This window comes from Dermacentor variabilis, chromosome 10 (genome assembly GCF_050947875.1).
Source record: "Dermacentor variabilis isolate Ectoservices chromosome 10, ASM5094787v1, whole genome shotgun sequence".
NCBI classification, from domain to species: domain Eukaryota; kingdom Metazoa; phylum Arthropoda; class Arachnida; order Ixodida; family Ixodidae; genus Dermacentor; species Dermacentor variabilis.
In genome coordinates this window covers 66,067,480-66,090,226 of record NC_134577.1, presented here as the reverse complement: position 1 = coordinate 66,090,226, position 22,747 = coordinate 66,067,480, and the positions used below count along the sequence as shown (strand labels likewise).

The 22,747-nt window shown below is 47.0% G+C and overlaps 1 protein-coding gene across 3 annotated transcripts in view; it reads right to left on the bottom strand.

The window, feature by feature from the left end:
• The window catches only part of LOC142560667 (putative ferric-chelate reductase 1 homolog), a 78,154-nt gene that overhangs the window by 8,739 nt on the left and 46,668 nt on the right, over positions 1 to 22,747 (bottom strand). For all 3 annotated transcript variants that reach the window (XM_075672913.1, XM_075672914.1, XM_075672912.1), the window contains 8 exons: positions 18,391 to 18,482; positions 17,144 to 17,240; positions 16,085 to 16,306; positions 12,941 to 13,039; positions 6,611 to 6,776; positions 5,850 to 5,957; positions 2,522 to 2,637; positions 1,718 to 1,804 (listed from right to left, as the gene is read on the bottom strand). In XM_075672913.1, the coding sequence (XP_075529028.1) occupies positions 1,718 to 1,804; positions 2,522 to 2,637; positions 5,850 to 5,957; positions 6,611 to 6,776; positions 12,941 to 13,039; positions 16,085 to 16,306; positions 17,144 to 17,240; positions 18,391 to 18,482 (987 nt within the window). The remainder of the gene's footprint in view (positions 1 to 1,717; positions 1,805 to 2,521; positions 2,638 to 5,849; positions 5,958 to 6,610; positions 6,777 to 12,940; positions 13,040 to 16,084; positions 16,307 to 17,143; positions 17,241 to 18,390; positions 18,483 to 22,747) is intronic.

Here is a 22,747-nt window from a genome sequence, read left to right as displayed (position 1 = left end):
GTGTAATATTACCACATGTCAGCCGACAATGATGATATCAGACAGGGTTTCAATTTGAGGTACACTGTTCTTTGACTTGAATGTCGTACAAAACAAACCTGATGACTCCCCCCCCCCCCCCTCCGGACACACCCATCACATAACAGATAATAAACATAGCAAGCATTCGCTGAAGTAAAAAAAAAGTCTTGTTTGACCTAAACATGGCCTGATTTAATTAGACCTAATACAATTTCATATAACCAGCAAATAGGTCTACAATGGAAAGCGGCCTTAAAAATAGCAAAATTTAAGCCGGTGTTGCAAACGTGTCCAACCATTACTTCTGACCTAAGTCTCGCCTCGTCCAATAGCTGCGAATCCTCGAAAGTTACACTGGAACTGGAGCTGACAGCAGAGAGCACAGTGAAGTACGTCACCCACCACGTATACGACATAACAAAACTGTTAATTTACGACCTTAAATATAGGCAGATTCCTTGTACCTGTGTTGACACATACGACCTCCAACCCCTCATCTCTCCCCCCTTACAAAACAAACATAAAAGAACACCGTCCAAGCACTCCGTGCAGATGGTTAACCAGCGAGCTGAAACGTGCTGCCCCGGTGTTTATCACTGGATTAATCCCAACGGTTCATTAAACGGCGGCTTAGTAAGCTGCCAGATCTTCGGTACGCAGTTGGTGCTTGCGCTCGGCTGCACGAGCCTGTTCTTGTGCCCGGGCTGCACCATCGGCCGGGCGTAGACGAGCTCCTTCCTGGTTCTGCTCGCGGCATTGCTGATCGCAAGCTGCCTGCTGCTCAGGGGCACGCATGACACGTGGCCTACCAATTTCGGAGTCGGAGAGAAACTGCTGCACGCGCGCGCTCTGCTGCGACTAAAAGCAACGACCTGACTACTGGCGGAGCTAGTCCAACACCATCTAGATAGCACAAAGCCTTTTCACTCCGATCCATGACGTCATGTTACTTGGCCCGACTGCCATAGAATCTAATGGGGTGCTCCCAAGTAGACAACAGTGATTTTGACGTCATCGCTTTCATCACGCCAGCCTTGTCAGTGGAAATTTCGGGCCAGGTAGCGTCACGTAATGGATCGGAGTAAACAGGCCTTGTGCTATCTATTCGATGTTGGCTATAGCGCGCCTCTTTTTTTTTTTTTTCGTGCACGCGCATGGGCTTGCGTCGGAGGAGTTTTCGGTGCACAGGTGATCGACAGACGGATGGACGGACGAATCGGCTAGCCATATAGAGCTTCGCTGTATAACTGCAAATTGTTTTTATGATAGTTTATCTGTTCCCGACACCGTGAACACAACAGCCTTAACCTAAAGCATGGTAATTAAAAGTGATTGCAAATTGGACACCGGTGGAGAAATCCACCATGGTGGAGTAACACTCTGCGGGCAAGATGGTGAAAAGCTAACGGCGCCGCGCCATTTCCACAACACGAAAATGGTGTAGGCGAAACATTTGTTCCCAAGACTACACAGTCTCGCGTAGTTAGGAACCGATAGGTAAACTTCAAGCGCAATTTTCTAAGACATGACGGGCGACCTCTCACGGCACCAACAATTATTTGTTACGCAAGCGATCGAAGCTTTGCACGAACAGGCCGTAAAGGACAACGGCTTTAAGTATCGATAATCAGACTCAACTATCAGTACACCAGTCGCTGCTGGAAATGAGTAATCCATAAATGACGCCTCAACTCACAACGCTCCACTGGCCGACCTTGTAGAAGATTAGCACCAGGGCTGCAATCATCATGGCCACCGCAAGCATCATGAGGACCCGGTGGAACTGGAAATGTGAAGAAACGAGAGACTCCTCAGAAGATGTTTGTTGGCAGGAAATTATGCGGCAAACCCCAAAGAAATAAATGACCGGTGCGAAACTGGCTTTGCTTAGCCCTAATTTGTTTTGCCCTTTTTAATTAGAAACAGGAGGTCCCATTACAGCCTTGAGCTTTGACACCTCCTTCTGTATATGTTGTTGCTATGCTTTTATTTTTTTGAGTGAATGAATAAAATTCTTTTTATTCACTGATTATGCCGGGTCATCAGTCTCAGGGCAACCGTAGGTATTGCCAAAAGTTGCGAAGGCATAATAAATGCATTCGACAATCATTCCGCGCCGACTGTTCGGAAATATTTCATAGGAGTTAAGTCATCGGAAGGTGGAAATTTACATACATTAAAACGAGCAAATTTAAACACATAATAAAGATGGAGAAGTAGACGCACTCGGCATGTGCAGAGATAACCGGTCTCTGTCTACCCCCCCCCCCCCGAAAAAAAGAAGATGTCAGCACTTTTCACCGAGAATTCATATTTTGCAACAATTCATATCCACTCATTCGTATCTGTCTTTAAAAAACGAGCACCTTCCTAACGATTATCTTAATTAACTTGGACACACTTCTCCCGCCAGCATACTGCATGTTCCCAGAAAGCAATTCCGAGCATTCCAGCATTTCTTGGTCACATTGTTCGAGATGAATTCCAGAAGCGCCCTTACAGCAAACCATGGCTTGACGCCGCATACGGTGGTGGCCTCCCATACGTTCTTGTAGTGCCTGGCGAGGAGGATGCCGACACTAACAAGCAGCACCCAGGCGACAATCATCAGTGAGCCTGGAAAAGCATTAGGACGACAAGTGACTCCCATGAACTGACACGACATAAGAAAGGCAAAACTGTACGTGGGCTTTTAGTCACGAGGCTGCTGCTTGGGGCTGCGTCTGGGGGAAAACGGTCCATTGGTAACTCATCCCCATCAACATCGTCAGCCTGTTTTATGTCCACTGCAGGACGAAGCCCTCTCCCTGCGATCGTTAATTACCCCTGCCCTACGCCAACCGATTCTAACTAGCCGATGCGAATTCTCTAATTTCATTGCCCCACCTATAGTCTTCTGCCGCCCTCGACTGCGCTTCCCTTCTCTTAGCACCCATTCTGTAACTCTAATGGTCCACCGATTGTCCACCCTACGCAATTACATGGCCTGCTCAGCTCCATTTTCCCCTCTTTATGTGAATTAGAGCATGGCTATCCCTGTTTGCTCCCTAATCCGAACCGCTGCCTTTCTGTCTCTTAACGTTATGCCTAGCATTTTTAGTTACATCGCCCTTTGCGCGGTCCTTAACTTGTTCTCAAGCTTCTTTGTCAGTCTCCAAGTCTCTGCCCCATATGTCAGTACTGGTAAAATGCACTGATTGTACATTTCCGTTTCCAATGATAATGGTAAGCTTCCAGTCAGGAACTGGCAATGTCTGCCGTATGCCGATCCAACCCAATTTCCTTCTCATGATCAGGGTTTCCTGTGATTAATTGACCTAGGTAAACGCACTCCTTCACAGACTCTAGAGGCTGACTGGCGATCTTGAACTAAAAACAAATGGGGTTTTACGTGCCAAAACCACTTTCTGATTATGAGGCACGCCGTAGTGGGGGACTCCGGAAATTTCGACCACCTGTGGTTCTTTAACGTGCACCTAAATCTAAGTACACGGGCGTTTTCGCATTTCGCCCCCATCGAAATGCGGCCGCCGTGGCCGGGATTCGATCCCGCGACCTCGTGCTCAGCAGCCCAACACCATAGCCACTGAGCAACCTCGGCGGGTGATCTTGAACTCTTGTTCGCTTGCTCGGCTATTTATCATTATCTTTGTCTTCTGCATATTAATCTTCAATCACACTCTTACACTATTTCTGTTTAAGGTCCTCAATAATTTGTTGTAAATCGTCTGCACTGTTACTGAATAGAACAATGTCATCGGCAAACTAAAGGTTGCTGAGATATTCGCCGTCGATTTTTACTCCTAAGCCTTCCCAGTTTAATAGCTTGAATACCTCTTCCAAGCACACAGTGAGTAGCATTGGAGAGATTGTGTCTCCCTGTCTGACCCATTTCTTTATAGATATTTTCCTACTTTTCTTGTACAGAATTAAGGTGGATGTGGAATCTCTGTAGATATTTTCCAGGGTATTTACGTAAGCAGTCTGTATTCCTTGATCACGCAATGCCTCTATGACTGCTGGTATCTCTACAGAATAAGATGGTTTTAAGTAAAATGTGAAAGCTATATAGACAGGCTTATGGTACTCTGCGGATTTCTTGGTAACCTGATTATTGGCATGAATGTGATCCGCCGTTGAGTATCCCTTCCAGAAACCAGCCTGAGCTCTTGGTTGACTGAATTCCAGGGTTGCCCTTATTCTATTAGAAATTATCTTGGTGAATATTTTATTCAATACTGGAAGTAAGCTAATAGGCCTATAATTGTTCAATTCTTTAACGTCTCCATTTTTGTTTATTAATATAAGGTTCGCATTGTTCCAGTTCTCTGGGACCCTTGAAGAATGGGCAAGAATGTCCTCCATTCCGCTTTTCATTGTAGTACAGAATCTGGGAATGCTTCCGACAGCTGGTAAAGAGAACTTCTTCCTTTTTTTCTTAGGACTTCCTTTTTCTGGAGGAGGGGGGGTGGGCGGTCGAAAATTGTTCAACTAAGTGTTGTTGCCAGGAGAACGACGTTGAAAGCCAAGTATCCGTGTTCAGCGTTTAAGTGCAGAAGAGTTTTTCTTTTTTTTTTTGCAGACACAATTTTTTTTACACACAGGATGCGTAAGTAGGGTGGGTTTGGCAAGAAATTCAGTGAAACTTTAGCTAGGATAGTTTGTTTTTGTTCTGTGGTGTTTTACGCGCGAGAAACCACGATCCTATAATGCGGCATGCCGTATATAGGGGTAGGCAGGAATACAATTCACCGCATGCACCTGCATATATATGTACACAGGTGCCATTCTAGTTAGCCCCCCGTGAAAATGCGACCGTCAAGGCGGAATCAAACCCATGACCTCCAGCTGAGCAGCGCAACGCTTTATAGCCGCTCAGCTACCGCGGCGGGTTTCGTAGCAAAATGTTTTCACTTTTGAACACTGCCAACGCAGTGTTCCAAAGCAGTGTTGCGTTGGCAACACTGCGTCAACGCCCGACGTGAGACCACCGGCTTTGTGATGTGAGGGTTAAGTCCCCCCCCCCCCACCCCCAAAGAAAAAACCTTTTGACAAAATCCGCAGTTAAATCACAAAGTAACTCGAAAGACAAAATAAAACCTATTCCAGAACTTTACAAATATATTGAGCTTTTTGGTTACAACACTTTGCTAATGATATGTATCAGTCATTCCGAGCTGTCGTTGCCGTTGGTCGTTGCCAGTTTTTTCTTCAGCGCTGAGCAGGCTGTAATGCTTCATGTTTCGTCGCAGTCATCGCCATTCCGATCGTAATTAACTATTGACTGAATTATTTATTACTGTAGTTTAACGTCCCTAATATCATTGAGCCTTATCAGAGACGCCATAGTGGAGCGTTACGGATTAGATGTGACTACCTGGGGTATTTCATCCTGCACAAATATAGTACAGCACAGTACAGTACAATACAGTATAGTACAGTACAGTAAAATGAGGGACAGTACAGTGCGGCATAGTGCAGTAGCGTACAGCACAATACAATTACTTACAGTGAGTACAATCGACTTGCATTCATTGACCTTTACGGGGCTGACGGAATCCAAATGTCTGGCGGGTTGAATTACCAAGAACAGGTTGAAGAAACGCTCGAGCTTACGAGCATATTTGACTGGGTATCGAAACTACGAGCTTGTGTACGAGTTGCCCAAGGGAACAAGCAGTAAATCCCTCGTTGTTGTTTAAAAAACGCGCGTTTTGCATTCATTCGGCATTAGGTGTGGTTTGTTCGGCAGAGAGAAAAACAGTAACTAATTTTACGAAACAACGGAAACGATACAAAAGGGCAAGGTATCCTATGCAATGACTTACCGTGAAGCTTGATGAAAATGTCGGAGCCTGCCCCGCCGAGAGCTACCTGCATTGCTTTCAGGTTTACATGAGTCTTGGTGTAATCCCGTTCGTAGTGTTCTTTCTTAACTGAAAACCAAGAGAAAGGAGTCGCTTAAGAGGTACGAAATGTGGTAAAAAAGAAAAAGTTCTGTGGCGCGCTCGCTAAGCACGTAATGTAACAATTTTCTTTACGTTATCAGAATCTGAACATGGAATTCACGTGACCTTTCAAACTTTTTTACAATGAAGTTTTGTATTAACTCTATGGCCGGGCCCAGAACTGGCAGTGCTGATAAAGGCACAGGTGGCTTTTTTTTTTTTTGTACAAACGCGGAAATAAACTGACCATTCAATCATTCATGAACACCAGGAACGCTTCCATCAGAAGTGAACAGACACGACCATCACGGCGAAACATGACAGGGGAAGCGTTGTAAAATGGACGCACAATAACGAAGTAATTCAGCATTTTCATTATTGACACGCGAAGCTAAAAACCACCGAACTTTAGACGGGTAACCCTGATATTCCTCACTCATGTTAAGATAAAATACTGCATATTTTGACATTATTGTGGGACAAATCGTGCCGAAGCGAAAGCTGTATAGTTGCGACAACGGTCACGACGATTCTCAAGAACCGGAAGGACGCCGTCGCCAAAGGCCCTTTTCGTTCCGACCGCTTTCGCTGCACAAGACAGTTTGAATGCACCAAACGGACTAAAAGACGAAGCAACGTACCATCGCTGTTTCCTTCAAACTGGCCGGCTGCCAAGAGCAAGTGGTAGCTATTGGTCGCGGTGTTGAACGTGGTCTTCTGCACGCTAGTGACGTGGGCTCGGTGCCAGGAGCAACGAAGCATGCCGTCGCTGTAGTCTCGCTTTAGGAACGTCAGCCCAGGAGTTTGCTGAAACGGACAAAAAAAAATGAGTTCGTCTGCTAAAAAAATATCTTCTTTGGCGGAAAGCGACTCCCATCATCTGATCCCCGCATGCTTCTTGCACTTTTACTCGCAATCATTTCTCGAGTGGAGGAAGTCTCTCTCACGGAACAATCTCGGCCACTACGGCGCTTACACCTTCCGTCACTTGGACCTGGGGTCTACAATTCACGTCAAATATCCGAAGCTGTTGACCGCCTGCGTCTGCGGAGGGCGCGGGTCATCTGCTTCAGACACGCATGACACACTAAAGACCATCCGTGATTATGCGATAGGGATGGGTGTCAAACAAAAGAACAGGTTATCTCACCTGTATTTGTAGATGACCCTTGTACAATACCAAAAGAGCCACTCTTATCACGAGAAGAGGTTTGGTAAACCGGAAAGGATGAGAAGAAAGAAAGAGAGGGAAAAAAGGGGAGGTTAGCCATTGTGTGTACCGGCTGGCTACCTTGCGCTGAGGAAAGGGGTAAAGGGCATAAATTGTGATAGAAGAAACAAGAAATAATTGAGAAAGGAAAAGTGCATACAATAATGCGACGCAACGCGCTACAACTTTCAAAGTCGGTCGCGCAAGGTAAGCTAGAAAATCCGTAAAAACAAAGCCAGTGGCGACGCTGCCTTGAAGTTCCCGCAACCTATCACCGTGACGTCAGAGGTTCTGACGCCGTCTGCTAAAGCCTAGTTAATCGTTTTCTCAACAAAAATTGACTACATTGCACTCTAAGGCACATAAAGATTGAACTTGGCAAGTTTCACGAACCTTTACTGTGCCCACGATGCCCAAATGCGAAAAAAAAATGTTTTAAATCTGTAACGTCACAGTGCCGTACCAGCGGTGGGGTTTCGGAGCGAAATTCAATAGAATAGAAATTTTAACTTTGCTTCCTTTTTGTTATAATCAGCACATTTGCGCGAACTTAACCAAATTGCAGTGTTCGAAGAACACTCTGTCGTTGCAAACTGATTTAGACTTATAGGGTCCCTTTAAGTTATGAACTGGCCAACCTGACGATTGTGAGCTATCGTTAACTTCGAGTTCATTTCACAAGTCCCTTTCGCAGTATCGGCACAAAATGGGGCCCTTATGCTTTTGTGTAAATTTATTTGGCGCATTACACCGCTTAGCGACCGCTGCGAAAACAAAACGGAAATGAATTAGATAGCTCGGATTGCGAAACGTCCAACTTGACAGGCGAGAGTGATGTGGCAACGGTGTCAAGGTCTCAGCTGGAGCACTTTGTCACACGCGCTTGATTCGGGGCCCTCAGTGGCCTTTCGTGGTGTTGCCCTCCCGGCTTTTTCTACGCAGTCGTCACTATATACCGTCACACCCATGACAAGTCCAGATTGCGCGCGCTAGCAGCGCCCGCAATCTCGGAGGCCATGCTCGCCAACGCATCGCATTTAGTGCTGGTCAGAATGTACAGCCGCATTATTCGCTTTTGTGCGACGTGGGCAAAATTTTTTACACGCCAACAAGGCATTAAAATCGCTTACCATTTAGGAAATGTGGCCGAAAAAAAATGATTGAAGTATTACACAGTTCGGTGCATGGTTATCGGCGACGACATACGGGCATGTACTTTTATCCTGTCTTGGTACCAGTCCTTGCACGCGATGTTCACCGTGTTATGTCGTCATACTAACAAGCCCGGCTAAAAACTATTTTTTGAGTGAGTTGTCTGCTTTCGACGCTTTGGCAGCACTAATTGACGCCAGAAAAGATTTCCACTTCGACAGGTGTTGGTTCGGAGTATATAGCTAACTTGAAAAAAATACAGGTTCTTCCGCCTGTCGCCGAAATAAATTTAACGCTCGAACCAGAAGAGCACACTTTGGCATACAATTAAACATTTAAGAAATACCGTATTTACTATTGTAAGGCCCGCACTTCTTTTACAGAATGTTTACTGGATGCCGGTATTACGCGGGACAGCCCTCTAGCCGCTCCCTGAATCCCCGCACGGCGCTCAGACGTGCTATGCGAAATAATGCAACCACTGGAGGCCGACCATATGATCACACTTACAATGGCCGACCGATTTTTCTGGCACGGATAACGCCGCGGAAGTGTCCGAGTGAATTTGGCAGCCAGAAAAGGCGATTTGCTACGGTAAAAAGAGGTTTAATTGTTTGTTTAAAGCACCACTTTCACGGAAACTTTGTTTGTAGACTTTTACGCAGTGTTGTGCTCAATTAAAAAAAGAAAAAAAAAGTTGACTCGCCATCCCAGCCCTGCGAAAGTGGATGTCCTGCGAAGTTGTTGCGAAATCACTACGCGGGCTGGCGTGGGTATGAAATGTTTTATTACAGTGGAGGAATCGATAATCGCTTTGTCGTCGCTGTGGTAGACCGTGACGGGTGCCGCGACAATTTTCTCTACATTCTTGGCGAAGACCCAATGCAAACACTATCTGTACTGCCTGGTTGGTTGGTCGGGATCGTTGAAGCAAGCGAGTCCTAAGCTGGCCCTGACAAACGACAGGAACCAGTCCTTGTTGGGTTTCGCAATGCCAACATTAAAGTCGCCGACGATAACCACTTGCGTGCCTCGCTCTGGTCTCGCCCGTGCAAAGTGTTTCCGCGTGAAGTTCTTAATGTCTGTGTTGAATGGTGCAGGGTTGATGTAGACTGTGAAGATTAGCCCTCCGTCACTGGTCTTTGCACAACGCACATCAGCCCAGTCCGTGACATTTGTCCCTGGCTCTAGCATTTGGGACCGGAGCTCGTGGTGTTTCAGAATCAAACGTTCCTTAGCATTCATGCATACAGAAGCTCGGTCACGAAACCATTACGCCATGGGCGCATGCATCGAGAAGCGACACAGAACGCGCCCTTACGAATTTGTCATCGGCTTGTCATCAAATATGTGTTTCGGATGCTTCTTTTGTGCTCGTTCTTTAGTGAAGCGAGTGCTCTTCTGCATGTTGTATGCACGATTCCAAAGAATGTATACAGTTTTTTGCTTCACTCTGCTAAGTTCTTTCTGAAGCCTGCTTCACCTCCACAGGGGAACGGCCCGATATTGCGCCGTACCTCCGAGATCGGCCAACATTTTTTTTTTTTTGCCCACGGACACATAGAATGCAACCACCGGTAGCCTGACAGCTTCTCTGTAAAAAGTTTACTCGAAAATTTGCGATAGCTGGTGGTCGCGGCTCCGGTTCGTGTTCACGTGACCAGTGGCGCAGCCCAACGTGTGTCGCTGGTAGTCAAGTGAAACCCCGGTATATACCACGCACGTGACCACGTGCTTCTCGCCACTGTCGGTTCAGGCTGCGTTGCGCTAAATCCGCGTGCAACTTTGTTGGCTTTATGGCCATACGCAGACCTGGTACAGCGTTCGCGGTACAGTTGCCGGCTGATCGACCACGGATCCAAGCTTCCGTTTCGCTCACGTGGTCTACAATCCAGCCCGCCCACGCGATCCCGCGCTTGATCGCCGGGCGTGGTCTACTGGTAAGAGATATTTTAAGGGTGAGGGCTTTCCGCCAAAGTCCTGCTGGTGCACACCGCACTCGTCGGCTAGGCATCTAGCCAGTGCCACGGCAGTGCTTCGCCGGAGCCCGCAACCACAGCTGCCGTTTTGTGCTGAGTGCGGGGTATACACAGTAATATTAAGTTATGGGGTTTTACGTGCCGAAACGACGACCCTATTATGAGGCACGCCGTACTGGGGGACTCCGTAAATTTCGACGGCCTGGGGTTCTTTAACGTGCACCTAAATCTAAGCACACGGGTGTTTTTGCATTTAGCCCCCATCGAAATGCGGTCGCCGTGGCCGGGATTCGATCCCGCGAGGTATGCAAAGTGATGATAAGTCATCGTCGACAGGACTAGCGCCATGTATAGTAGTGGCTTGCAGAAACTAACCGGCACGCGGGTGGGCGTGACACTTAGGGAAACTTTTTTTTTCTTCAAATTTTTGTACTTCAGAGTAGGGGTAGCGCGGGCCTTGCACGATGGCGGGTTCTACAGCAGTAAATACGGTATACGCGATAAATGACGTATATGGTTAACCAGAGGTAGTTCCGGATGGAACGAAACTTAAGATGTCTATAATAAAAAAGATGTCTATAAACTTAAAAGCGAACTTTTAAGAAGCTGCCAGGAACTTTTTTTCACACATTTTTTTCAGCGCGCTAGAAATATCGCTATTCGTACGATAAATGCTACAGTGCTCTGCACCGTCAATTCGGAGCTAGGATCAATTCGTTCTGCAAAGATCAAACCGGCTTTATAAGGTTTAGGGTAGGAGAAATAACTCCAGGCACACCCCGCATTCTTAAACGTTCCACCACTCGACGTGCCGCCTCCTGACTGAAAGGGGCAGTGAGCTTCACTGGCGCTCTTCTGGGATACCATGGCAGACGAGCCGTTCCATCATGTACGCACCATCAGTCCGAAGGTATCATCGATTAATCTCGCTGCACGTGAAAACATCCGGCTGTTGTTGTTGTCACCTTCAACTTATGGTACGTACCCACGAAGAGGGCGGGTGTGGACGGGGACGGGTCATGGTTCGCAATGGAAACGCAATATTAAGTCCTTGCTTCCCATTAACTTATTGTTCAGAATTACCTATAATTAAATAATAGTAATTATAAATTCTTTTTCTTTTCCTTTCTTTTTTTCTTCCGGTCAAGCCACCCGTTTCATCAATGAACTGCGTCGCTTATTCCTATAAACGACCCGAAGCCTCGCGATACAGAAAAAAACAAGAAGCGCAACGCACAATGCGCGCATGAAATTTATATGACCATGGCAACACTTTCTCAGCGCGGCAATGAACACGTTTGCGCTCTGTCGACAACCCATACCTGAATGCCGAAGCCAAATAATACTCCTCTGCATGCAACAGGGAGTTCGTAATCTCGCAAAAAAGGTCGCTCGCTCGATATCTCCTGCGACTTTCCGGGTCCCCTTTATCGTACCGCCTATAGGGGGTCAGAGATACGTACAACATCCTTCGACACAAGCCGTACGGCAATTCATGATCGTCAGTTACTCTAGAGCGAAATATCAGAGCACGCACGCGCACATCCGTTCAATCTCCTATGGCATATTGGGCAAGCGAATGTTGACACATCCCGACGGTTCTGTCGCTGCACTTTTCTCACTCTCCAGCACCTTTGTCGAACACTAGCTTTTAAGGTTGATCTCAAGTGCAGTATGAAAAGAATAAAATGTAAGAAGAGACAAATAGGCATAGTATTGCTACCGGCGCCGCTTCAGCTGTGAAGAAAAGTGAAGTTGAAGGAAAATATGGATACTAAACAATGTGTCCTTTATACATGTCTCCGGTACAACAATTTTTTTTCTCCGCGGGGGAGGGGGAGGTATAGTTAATGAGCGGCATCTTATTCATTTCAGTGTGCTCTTAGGCATGATTATATATATATATATATAGAAGGATGCCTTCAAGAGTCAAGTTGTATTATTCTTCCACCAGTGCTAGGATAATGATCCACTTTTTTTTTCTGTCGTCAGAATTAAACATACATGACAGTTCCGTACAAGCACGAGCCAACAAGCGACAAGCAGATTGTGTGGCTCGGAAAACCTGTGCGCACGACGCAAATATCTGCGCGAGCATCCTCAGGCTAACATAGGAGGCCTCTGAACAACACAGCGGAGTCATAAACGAATAATTATAGCCTCAAGGCACAGCAGAATACTCTTCGCCGTAAAATTAATCATGAATTCGAACGAGTCGTAGACTTCTATTTGCGCTACATATATGTTGTCCCAGCTAACGTTAGCAAAGCTGTTGGGAAAAAAAATATTAAAACTTCGCGCAACATACGATTTTAAGGCCTATGGTGTTCGGTATTCAGAGCTCTCACGCCAAGACACCATAGGTCTCAAAATTGAATCTTGAACCATGAGTCTTTCTTTTGTTTTTCCTTTGAACAGCTTGGCTAAGATTATTTGGGACACCACGGTATATTGAAGTCAACAAAAACAGTGCAGCCATAAGAAATATTCCGTACCTAGCGCTGATCCAATTTTAAACCAGTTTAATAAAAAACTACACATCTGTGCCGTTTCCTAGAAACCACAATATATGTAAAAGACGCAGAAGCTTTACAGCTCCGCAGTCGCCCTTTCAGAACAAGAGCACTCACATTGACAATTAGCATGTTCTTCTTGCCGTCGCTGTTCCAAGACTCGCGCATCGACATCACTCCATTGTGGCGCAGGCACTCGACAACACTGGCCATATCCTGAAAGGACACAGAGGGAAAATAACCTTGGCACGTTGAAAGCGTAACAAAAGACAGGGGCATAAATAGGCCTCCATCGTACCTTTTCCAAACAACATTCGCAGGATATCAATACCGAAAAAAATAAAGGACTGTATTTATACACGTGTCTTTCGTCTTTCGCGATATAAAGCATTACGCAAAGCTTAGTTTCGTTGTCTTCTGAGGAGGGGGCACGGGGGGGCGGGAGAGGCGCGTTTTCATTAAGTTTTTTTCTAATCACGACTGTTTCATAAATTGCGGTGTTTTGCATTCTTTATCTGCAAAAGAAGTTGACGATACCGACAGTGTAAAGGACAAAAAACACGCCGAAGAGTGTTCTTACGTGAACAACAACAACATATGTGTGAGCCAAACGTACTGCCATAACGAGCACGGAAGTACATGAAATGCACAGTGAGAACTACAGCCATTCGGCTATTTTTACGCTCGGCGATACCAAGAAAGAAAAGTGCTCGCGTACTTAATACTCCGTTCAGTACTCAGCAGGCAGCGCTTTACGGCAGTCACGCTATTGCGCGGTCATAGAACTCTTAGCTATGCATGTTTCGCAGGGCCGTTGTTCTCGTTCTGCGACAATTCCTGCGGAATAACTACTTAGTACGTTGCAACCACGACTAGTGGACACGTTAGGTTAAGTTATAGCTTACGCATTAGAGGTCCACCTTTGTGCTTCCAGTATGCAGCGTATAGTATACGTATATAGTAAATAGCGAAGGCGGTGTGCTGCGGTAGCTGAGACGTGTCGCTTGGCTAGTTTGCCGGTAAATGTGTTCGGAATTGCGTACGACATTTGCGCAAATGTCTTGCGACATAAAAATACGAGACTTAATGTTACGCTCTATTACATGATGCACTCATTACACTTTTTCTTTTCTTCATATGTCACATTATTTTGGGGGGTCGCAAATGCGAGCATTAGAGAAGTCTCCCCACTTCGGAGGATTGCCTGAAGCGTGTGAAACTGAATATTGGAGGCTTTTCCCGAGCAAAGGAGGCAGCCTCGAGCAAAACGCACGTAACACCAAACTTCGGCTACAACACTTCTGAGACAAAAGAGAGCACACAAAGGTTCTGATATTCGGAACTGCACGCTTCACAAGACAGCCTCGCGGCAGCCGCAAACATCCGACGAGACAATACCTTTCCAAGTCTAAAGGACCACGAGAAGGAGGGTTTTGAGAACTACAGGCGGATACCGGTTTTCAAGGCACGCGCCACTACAGCCACATAAGGGACGATAACTACAACTATAATACCGCAAGGAACACAAGAAGTAATGTTGCTGTGACCGTGCAAAGCCTCCTTTTTCAAGATGCTTGGTTCCAATTATATCAAGGTGGAAACAGTAGGGCAACTTGGTTAGGCGCCGCTAAATGCGCGGGACAAAAGGATGAGTAAACCTGCAATAGCGGACTAACGCAGACAAAGCCCGCTGTCTGTGCTTTCTTCAAGGCTACGCGCACATAGCAGCATGCGCGTTTGCAAAGTGAGCGTCTACTTTTCTTTCAGGCGGAAACCATTTTTTGCTTGCTTAAACAGCGCAGGTAGCGCAGGTGTAGTTATGACAACGGGCGCGCGGATTCCCATGTTCTGGATTGCGTCACAGTATCGCGGACCTCGGGACATGGTATTAAATTCACTAGACTGAAGGCGGAGTCTCTGTATATTTTTATTTTTATTTTTTATTTTTTGTGACGGTGGGATCAGCCGCCTATGTAGTTTCGCATTAGTGAAGTAGCGCGTCGAATTTTCGGGCCAGGGCGGCCGTATTGTATACGCATCATGAGGGCATGAATATAAGAACGCTCGTGCACTTAGATTCAGGTACACAAAAAAAAAGGGGGGGGGGCTTGCACGACATTTCCGACTTGCCATTTTGTTGCGTTAAACGATGGTCCTAGATATTTAAACCACAGGAGACACAAAGGTCAAGTGTCAGAGTGCCTTAAGTAACTTCTTCGGTTTAAATAACCAGTTTCGGTTTACTGCTCAAGCTAGGTGCAGTGCGAGTCGTCACACACTGAGGCAGAGGGTGCTCACGAGAGAGCAGGACATCGCCAAGTTTCGATGCTCGTTCCGGCACGCTCGGTGCTGCTACATCCAGGCGCTTACAACGAATAGCAGAATACGCGGTTAGATAATTTACACCCTTAAATAGGAATAAGGGTGTAAATTAATCTACAACTAGCACCCTTATACCCTTTCCGGGTGTAGGAGTGCGATTACACATTTACACCCTATTTCGGAGGTAAAAGTGTAATCACGGACTGATTTGCACCTTTTTCACTTTTGAGGGTGTAAATTACAGTGTAGAGGCGACGGACCGAACCGGAGATAGTGTCAAGACTTCGCAATAAGGCGTGGATAAAGTTGGTGCTATGTGTGCCCAAAATGTTCGCACGTCTTTCTAGTTATAGCGGAAAAAACTTTTTTTCCGTATAGTACCGCGCGACAGCCGGAGGACATCAAAAGTGGCGGCGTCCATCGGGAAGGTCGCTTCAAGCCCGAGCAGTGACCCGTCGTTTGCATTTCGAGGAACCCGATGCCTAGCAGATTCGCGCCCAGTTGGTGGCGGTGTACGCGGTGGCGACGGTTCAGCTCACCGCGGCGACGCTGTTGTGAAGTGGCGTACACGATTTCGACGCGGTCCACGAGCCTGGACGACGAAGGACGCAACGGCCGGCCGTCACTCGATGGCAAGCTGCAATTGGACGCGCTCGCGGAGACGCTACAATACTGCTGGCGGACAAGCGCTGAATGAAAAAAGGGGGGCAGCAGGTTATCGCGAGTGCATGCTCAGATTAAGCTCGCCAGGAGCCTTTCATCGCTTAACCTCTGTTGTTCCTTCGCGGCAATAATGCCAACTTTATTAGCGGCTCTCGTAAGCCAATAAAAGAAAAAAAGCAAGCATGATACACATCACGTTCTTCTTTAGCTTTTTTTTCTCGTTACGGTATGTGGGACCGCGCGTACATGGGACCGCGCGTGCAGTGTGTAACGCACCATGCTGGGCGTCTCGGAGATGCCGGCGGCGATCCACATGTTCTCGTGGCGCGCCGTCGCGGTGAGCTCGAAGTCGACGCCGTCGCCGCGGGCAACGTGCGTGAGCAGCAGGGAGCAGGATCCGCGGGACACGCACCCCTTGGGCGTGCCGAAGCAGCCCATGGTCTGGCCGCAGCCGGGGTACGCCGCCGCGCTCGTCGCCGGGGTGGTGCTCGCCGCGTCCTGCAAAGCATGCGCAGCACAAGGAGACACGCGTCAGGATGGATAGTTGGGCGCGTTGGTTAAGCATGATCTGTAGTGAAGGCGCGACAACGACGGTGGGCGAAGAGGGAACACACAGCCTCACACAGGGCGCCCTGTGTGTGGTCCCTCTTCGTCCACCGTCGTTGTCGCGCCTTCACTTCAGAAGGACAGGCGGGATCGTGCGCATAGACGGCACGTGAGGAGGCAGGAGAAAACAAACAAAACAAACACCTTGTATTTCAGCGAAGGTGAGTTAAGTTTCCAATGAGGAAATAAATAATTAACAAAGATAGTAATTATAAATTTAGCAGAAACACTGAAGGACGGGGGGCGGGGGGAGGAGGGGGTGTTAGTCGTGACTGTGCAAGTCAAGCGATAAGTGAAGCGGTGCCTACGAACGCGTAAGCTTTTAACGCTTTGACGATTAATACTGAGGGAGCTGTGTAGAAGACTTGACAAGTTTTCTGGAGTGCTGATATGCCATTCCGTGTACAGCCCACGCGTGGTCTGCAGCATAGGTGGTGTATATTGCGTAGGCGTGTCTTTTTTTTTTTTTGCCTTGTATATACACAAGCATACACAGATGTAGATGCGCAAGCATACACATGTGTGTATGCTGGCGTATCTTCATATGTTTTTTTCATTTTATTTTTTTAGAAAGGGGACGGGGAGAGGAAGTTGTCTAGGATAGTTGAGTTCTTTTTTTCTTCGTTAAGAACGGTGTTGAACATACACACGAATAAGTTCCCTCGGGTGCTTTGAGAGGGAATTTACTCTGCCTACAATTGTCACCGGAGCGAATGAAATGACACGTACCCCTTTTTTGTCTGCTTCAAGAGACGACTTTTGAATGGAGACGGGCACCGAAAGGACACGTTCCACGTAATGCCGGTAATCTTGCACTATCGTAGCACTGAGAAAGACACAAAAAAATAAAAACAATCACTAGAGATACGAGTTCCTTTAAGAAGCGAATCTCATGCGTGGCATTACGTGTCACACAAGGCTGGCTTGAATAGACATGTAAAAGACAGTAAACACTTAAAGGACATGCCCCGCAAGACCACTGAAGGACATGCCAAAGTGAATACACATTTATCCTAAAAGAAAGAAAAATGAGCATGAATGAGCACGTATCTGCGCGAAGAAAACATCAGTTGCTCGCAAAGAGTCGCACATCGCCTACGAAACGCACCGCGGCAGATGCCTCTAAACATACTACGCAAAACAAGAGAGAAGTTCACGGGAAGATGAAGGCGTGAAGGGATCGATGAACAGCGGTATAAACAAGGAACGTCGCTGGGGACAACATTACGAGAAGCTACTTTCCCCGACGAAAACACGTCCCTCGTCAAGAAAAGCGGAGTCTAGCGAAATTCCTCGATCTATCTCATCGTTTATAAATTTACTACTGTCCTCACGGAATTTGACAAACTACAGTGAAATGCCGGTATGCGGTCGCTGTCTCGCCTCCACAGCAGCCATCCCCCCCCCCCCCCCCAGCCCCTTATAGAAAATAATTCCCATGAACAGTCTGTAGATCGCTTACATGTCACTGACAGAACACCAACACGTCGCCTAACTATTTTTTTTTATTCTCGCTTTATAGAGCCTCCATGCTGTCTATAACCCGCTAACAGGTCTTCTTTTTTTCTTGCCTATTACAGTCAATGCGCTTCCAAACCTACTGTTTGCAGAAAATATAGTAACAGCAGAGGAAAACGTGAGACGATATGATGTCCACATGTCGTGATAGACATTTTCCTTCTTTGTGAGTCAGTTGTCTTTACACATGCAGTCTTTACACAATAACCTAGGCACCAAGAATGTAAATGTCTATACAAACAAATGTTGGTTTTTAGCCTCGTCAGTATGACTTAGTAACGGGCATCTAAGCGCTAAAAATGACGTCCAAGGGCTGCAACCTTACAGCACGTCCTGCAGCTGGAAGTCGAAACATGCGAATTCCTCATACCTATTAATAAACAAAACGAGGGACGAAGAAAATGGACAACAAGCGTCCTTCGACTGCTGTCCCAAGCTCAGAAAAAGCGCCAGCTCACCGGAAAACCACCTGGCCTTCCCAGTTGGCCGGCGGTATCCACGTGGTCGTCACCTGGCTCTTGACCTGGCCGTCCTTGTGAGTCAGCGCCGTCTGAAAACGAAGCCCAAATATAGCACGGCGACGCATGCCGGGAGACGCCCGTGGCAAGAGATTCTTGGAAAAGGCAGAATAGTGAAACCGAGCGCAGCGTGTCGGTAATGAACGATCAGCAAAAAAAAATAAATATGTATATACAACAGACAAGCGTTTCGGATATCCCATCACGACTGCGAGAGATGTCATCCTCTTCTATATAGCGACCACAAACATCAAAATTAAAACGCGGTTAAACGAAGATTGTTGCTGGCCGGAAATACGCCGTCGATACGTTGCCACTTCAGACATTAGAGAGCTTTAGTTTAGGGGACGCAAGCGGTTTGCGTACGCAAGAACTAGGGGCCACGCTACTGGGAATACGCAGACTCAGACGTAGGGGTCTGTGGCCTTTATCGAAAACTCTCTATTAGAGAGTTTTAGATTAGGGGGACGCAAGACGTTGGGGCCCCTTAGCGCAAGGGGGCACGGTACTGCGCATGCGCATGCGGATGACGTCGTACCCGCCGCGGTAGCGCAGCTGCTAGGCCATTGCACTGCTGAGGTCGAAGTGGTGGGTGCGATCCCAGACGCGGTGGCCACATTTCTATGCAGGCGAAATGCAAGAAAAAAGTAACAATGAAAAGAGAACGCTCGTGTAGTTGGACTTAGATGCATGTTAAATAACCGCAGGTGGTAAGCATTAAAACGCGGAGCACCCTTCTACAACATGTCTCACAATCAGTTCGTAGTTTTTGCAGGTAAAACTGCTTTTTTTTAATGCCATCGTTTTTGTCTTGCTGAAAACCTCTGTTTGGTTTAAAGGTAAAGGTGGTTATGCGACGTCATAATGCTCGACTAAAACATGTCCGGGAGTTTAAGCTAGGGCTAGTTTAGTGTTCTTTATTTTTATTTATTTATCATTACTTTATTTTCTTTTTCCTGCTTTGATTGTGTTCTCAGTGATCTAATGAGGTGGGCGTTTTCCCGTCCGAGCTGCCGCCTTCGCTTGGTTGGCTGATAAAGCACTCCATTTTCATGAAAACTCGTAAAACCGACGGGGTTTTGCCCCTGCTAGGCCTAACAACGGAACTTATTGATTAGGGACTTTCTTAGAGGGGAAGGCAGGTAGGACAGACAATAGCATGACGTTTACACGGTGGTAACAGTCCTGTAAGATTCGCTCGACCAAACGTGCTTCTTGGACAAACTCAATGATTGCATCTGCTGTCTGTTTTATTATCGCTCAAAGCCATTTATACTAATAGTTTTACACTACGAGTTCTACTGCGAGGATGCTGAGGACTTCGGAACCATCACATCCGCAGTACATTCAGAGACGCAGTGATGGATACCGCGGCTCCAAGAAACAGAGATGTCAACAGGCTTGCGATTCTGTTGGGTTGGGAAGGAAAACCTGTCGTTGGGTCGGCCTGAGCTAATATGCTCTGCCCTGCTGCTCAGCACAGGGAAAGAAAGACAGGTGTCGCAAAAGAGTTATAAAAGTTGGTTTTGAGGACGGGAGGAAGGGATGCGCACAGGAGCAAAGCAAACGTAAAACAACGGTTTACGTATTGTTGTTCGGCAGAAGAAAGCGCTACAGAAGGACTACTGAAACCGTATCGGGAGCATGGTGAAAATTCCCTAGCGGATGGACTCACTTCGCCATCTGTGAGGAAAACACGCAGTGATCGATGCTGGAACGTTTGAAACAGTGCCTCGGAGATGTGCTGTTAGTTGCGGATTTCAGATACTGTGCTCGCAACGCTCTTCGTTCGTTCCGTCTTTTCACTGGAGATGGCGGCGCTAGCCCGGTCACATTAGGCGATTGGTTAGGCTCGAGTTTAAGCCCAACGGAACGCCGGCTTTCAGATCTTTCAAGCAGTGCTCATAACTAAAGATCGAAAAACGCTAAAGCCAAGCCGCCGAAAACCGCGAAAACCCGCCATCCGATGCTATAAAAACTAAAAAAAAAACTTTTGAAATCGGGCAGCTACCCCAAACGTAGTCTGCATGCGGACCTTATTGCGCCTGTATAAAATCAACTTGTGAAAATTGCACTGGTCAAAAATTAAGCTGTCTCCTTGCACTGAAAGCATTTACGGTGGATGGAATAAATAATAGGCGTTCTCTGTACTATTGCTTCTTTCCTCGCTTTGTGTTCCTCGGAGCTTGCAACAACACCTCCAAGCGCGTACTCCTGCAGTTATTCTTTGACTAACTGTATGTAATTGTTATTGCGGAGTCATTCCCGAATTAAATGTCACCTACGGCAGTGGCGGCCGCGGAGGGCGGTGAGCGGGCTGCAGAACCTCCCCCCCCCTAATATATCCCTCTGCTCTCCCCCTTTCCCACTTGCCCCCCTTCTATCCACAACGAGTGCCAGAAGGTGGAATGCGCCCTCCCGTGCCATAGCTAACACGGAGAATCAATCATGCACTCGATTTGATAGTTCGTACCAACATAGACAGTGACGGATCTCAGTCGTTCCACGGCACACTTTGCTACTCTGTGGTACTCTGTGCTACTCTGGAGCACCCCTCCCCCCCCCCCCCCCCACCATATACCCGTCGTCTCGTTCCACCAGTATAACTGCTCGCATTGGCCACTCACGCGCACGCCATTTTCTAGTTTATAGTTACCACAAAACGCAAATTCTGGCTGGTTGGTCGCGCATAAATTTGGGCATATAGTAGGACGAGGTACGACTGCGGAACAGCGCCCTGTGTGCTTCGTTCTGCGATCGGCTCTTGTGCTACGCAATGCGCTGATTAACCTATATTTTGGTTCAGATCTGTTTTGTTGCCGTCACAGTATAGAATGTCACCTTCTGTTTACATGTGTGGGTATGTGACTTATTTTAACCAGTTATGTTCAGTAATGGCAAGGAAAGAAAAAGCGAGAGAGAGAGAGAGAGAGGTACTTCGGATATGTGTATTTCACTGGTAATCATTGGTAATAACTGACTGGTAATTTGAAGGTAATCAGAGCAACTAATACATCAAAGACAGCGAGCCTGTGTGAGCCAGTCCTCATAGACTGGGGAGTTACTAGGGGTCTGTTTTGGCACTGTCCGAAATCTACCCAAGACATTACAGACTCTTCACTATGGTCCCGTGCAATTTCTCCGCTATAAACCAACATTTTGCACTTCGTCACCATACGCGGCCTTAATACTTCATATATCACCGCGGGGGCAAATCTTTGTACAGCCGAAGACCGCAAAATATCGCGGTTGAAGCTTTTCCAAGCAACGTGGACGTTCTCTGGACGTGGACGTTCTGACGATGACTGGATCCAGTCATCGTCAAGTGGCTTGAGTCAACCCGTCGAAGTCCAACCAAGAAAGGGGGATGGTTACTTCTACTGGGTTAGCACCCAAGTTAGAAGAAGGCAGTGCTCACAGAAACAGTTCTGTATTGTGTGTGCGCGCCTGTGCGCGTGTGCGCGTGCGTGTTTTATTCCTTTTCGCTCTCACCTACCACATCCCCTTGCCCCTCCAACGGTACAGGGTAGCCAACCGGAGATAATCTCTGGTTAACCGCCTTTTCTTTCCCTTGCCTTTCTCTCTCTCTCTTTCAAAAAAAGAACAGGGCGCAGGAGAGGACAAACAGAAAGGACAGCTGTCACTCCGCTTGACTTCCGTGGAATTTTTTTTTTATATTTTCCATTACAGAGGTCTTTGTATGCTTCGCGGCACCATCAAAGGGACCAGCAATATTAACACCTTGTCAAAACCTCAACACCTCAAAGCAGCTATGACAAGAGACCCACCCAATCGAACGACTAGATAGAGTGAAGAGGTCCTCCTACTCTCTTCTGCGTTATCTGAGGTACTTGGAGCACTCCGCTATATATCTAGTTTTATCTATAAGGGTTTCAGGAAGACACTAAGTGATTATAAAACGGAGTGTAGCGGTTATCAAGAGATTATTCCTTTCCTGCAACACAGCATTCGCTCCTGTGGACATGGTGATCTATGTGATAATCACCACTGAATAGAATAATCAAATAAAAGTCACAAGTTAAATTCTTTAACAAGAACTCTAGAGTGCACGTTGAAATTGCGAAGTTTAGTCCAGCCAGGACACAAGGCTCGCGTTCATTAGCTATAAATTGTGTGTATAGCACCGTTTTGGGGAAACTAGTGCTGCCTTTTGCGATCCAGCTCGTCGGTGCGCCCTGCGATGTGTTAGCTTCCTGGTTAGCTCAGATATGGTAGACAGACCGCTTAGGAAAGGCATCATTCCATTCAGCGTTCATCACATTTGGCGTCACAGCTT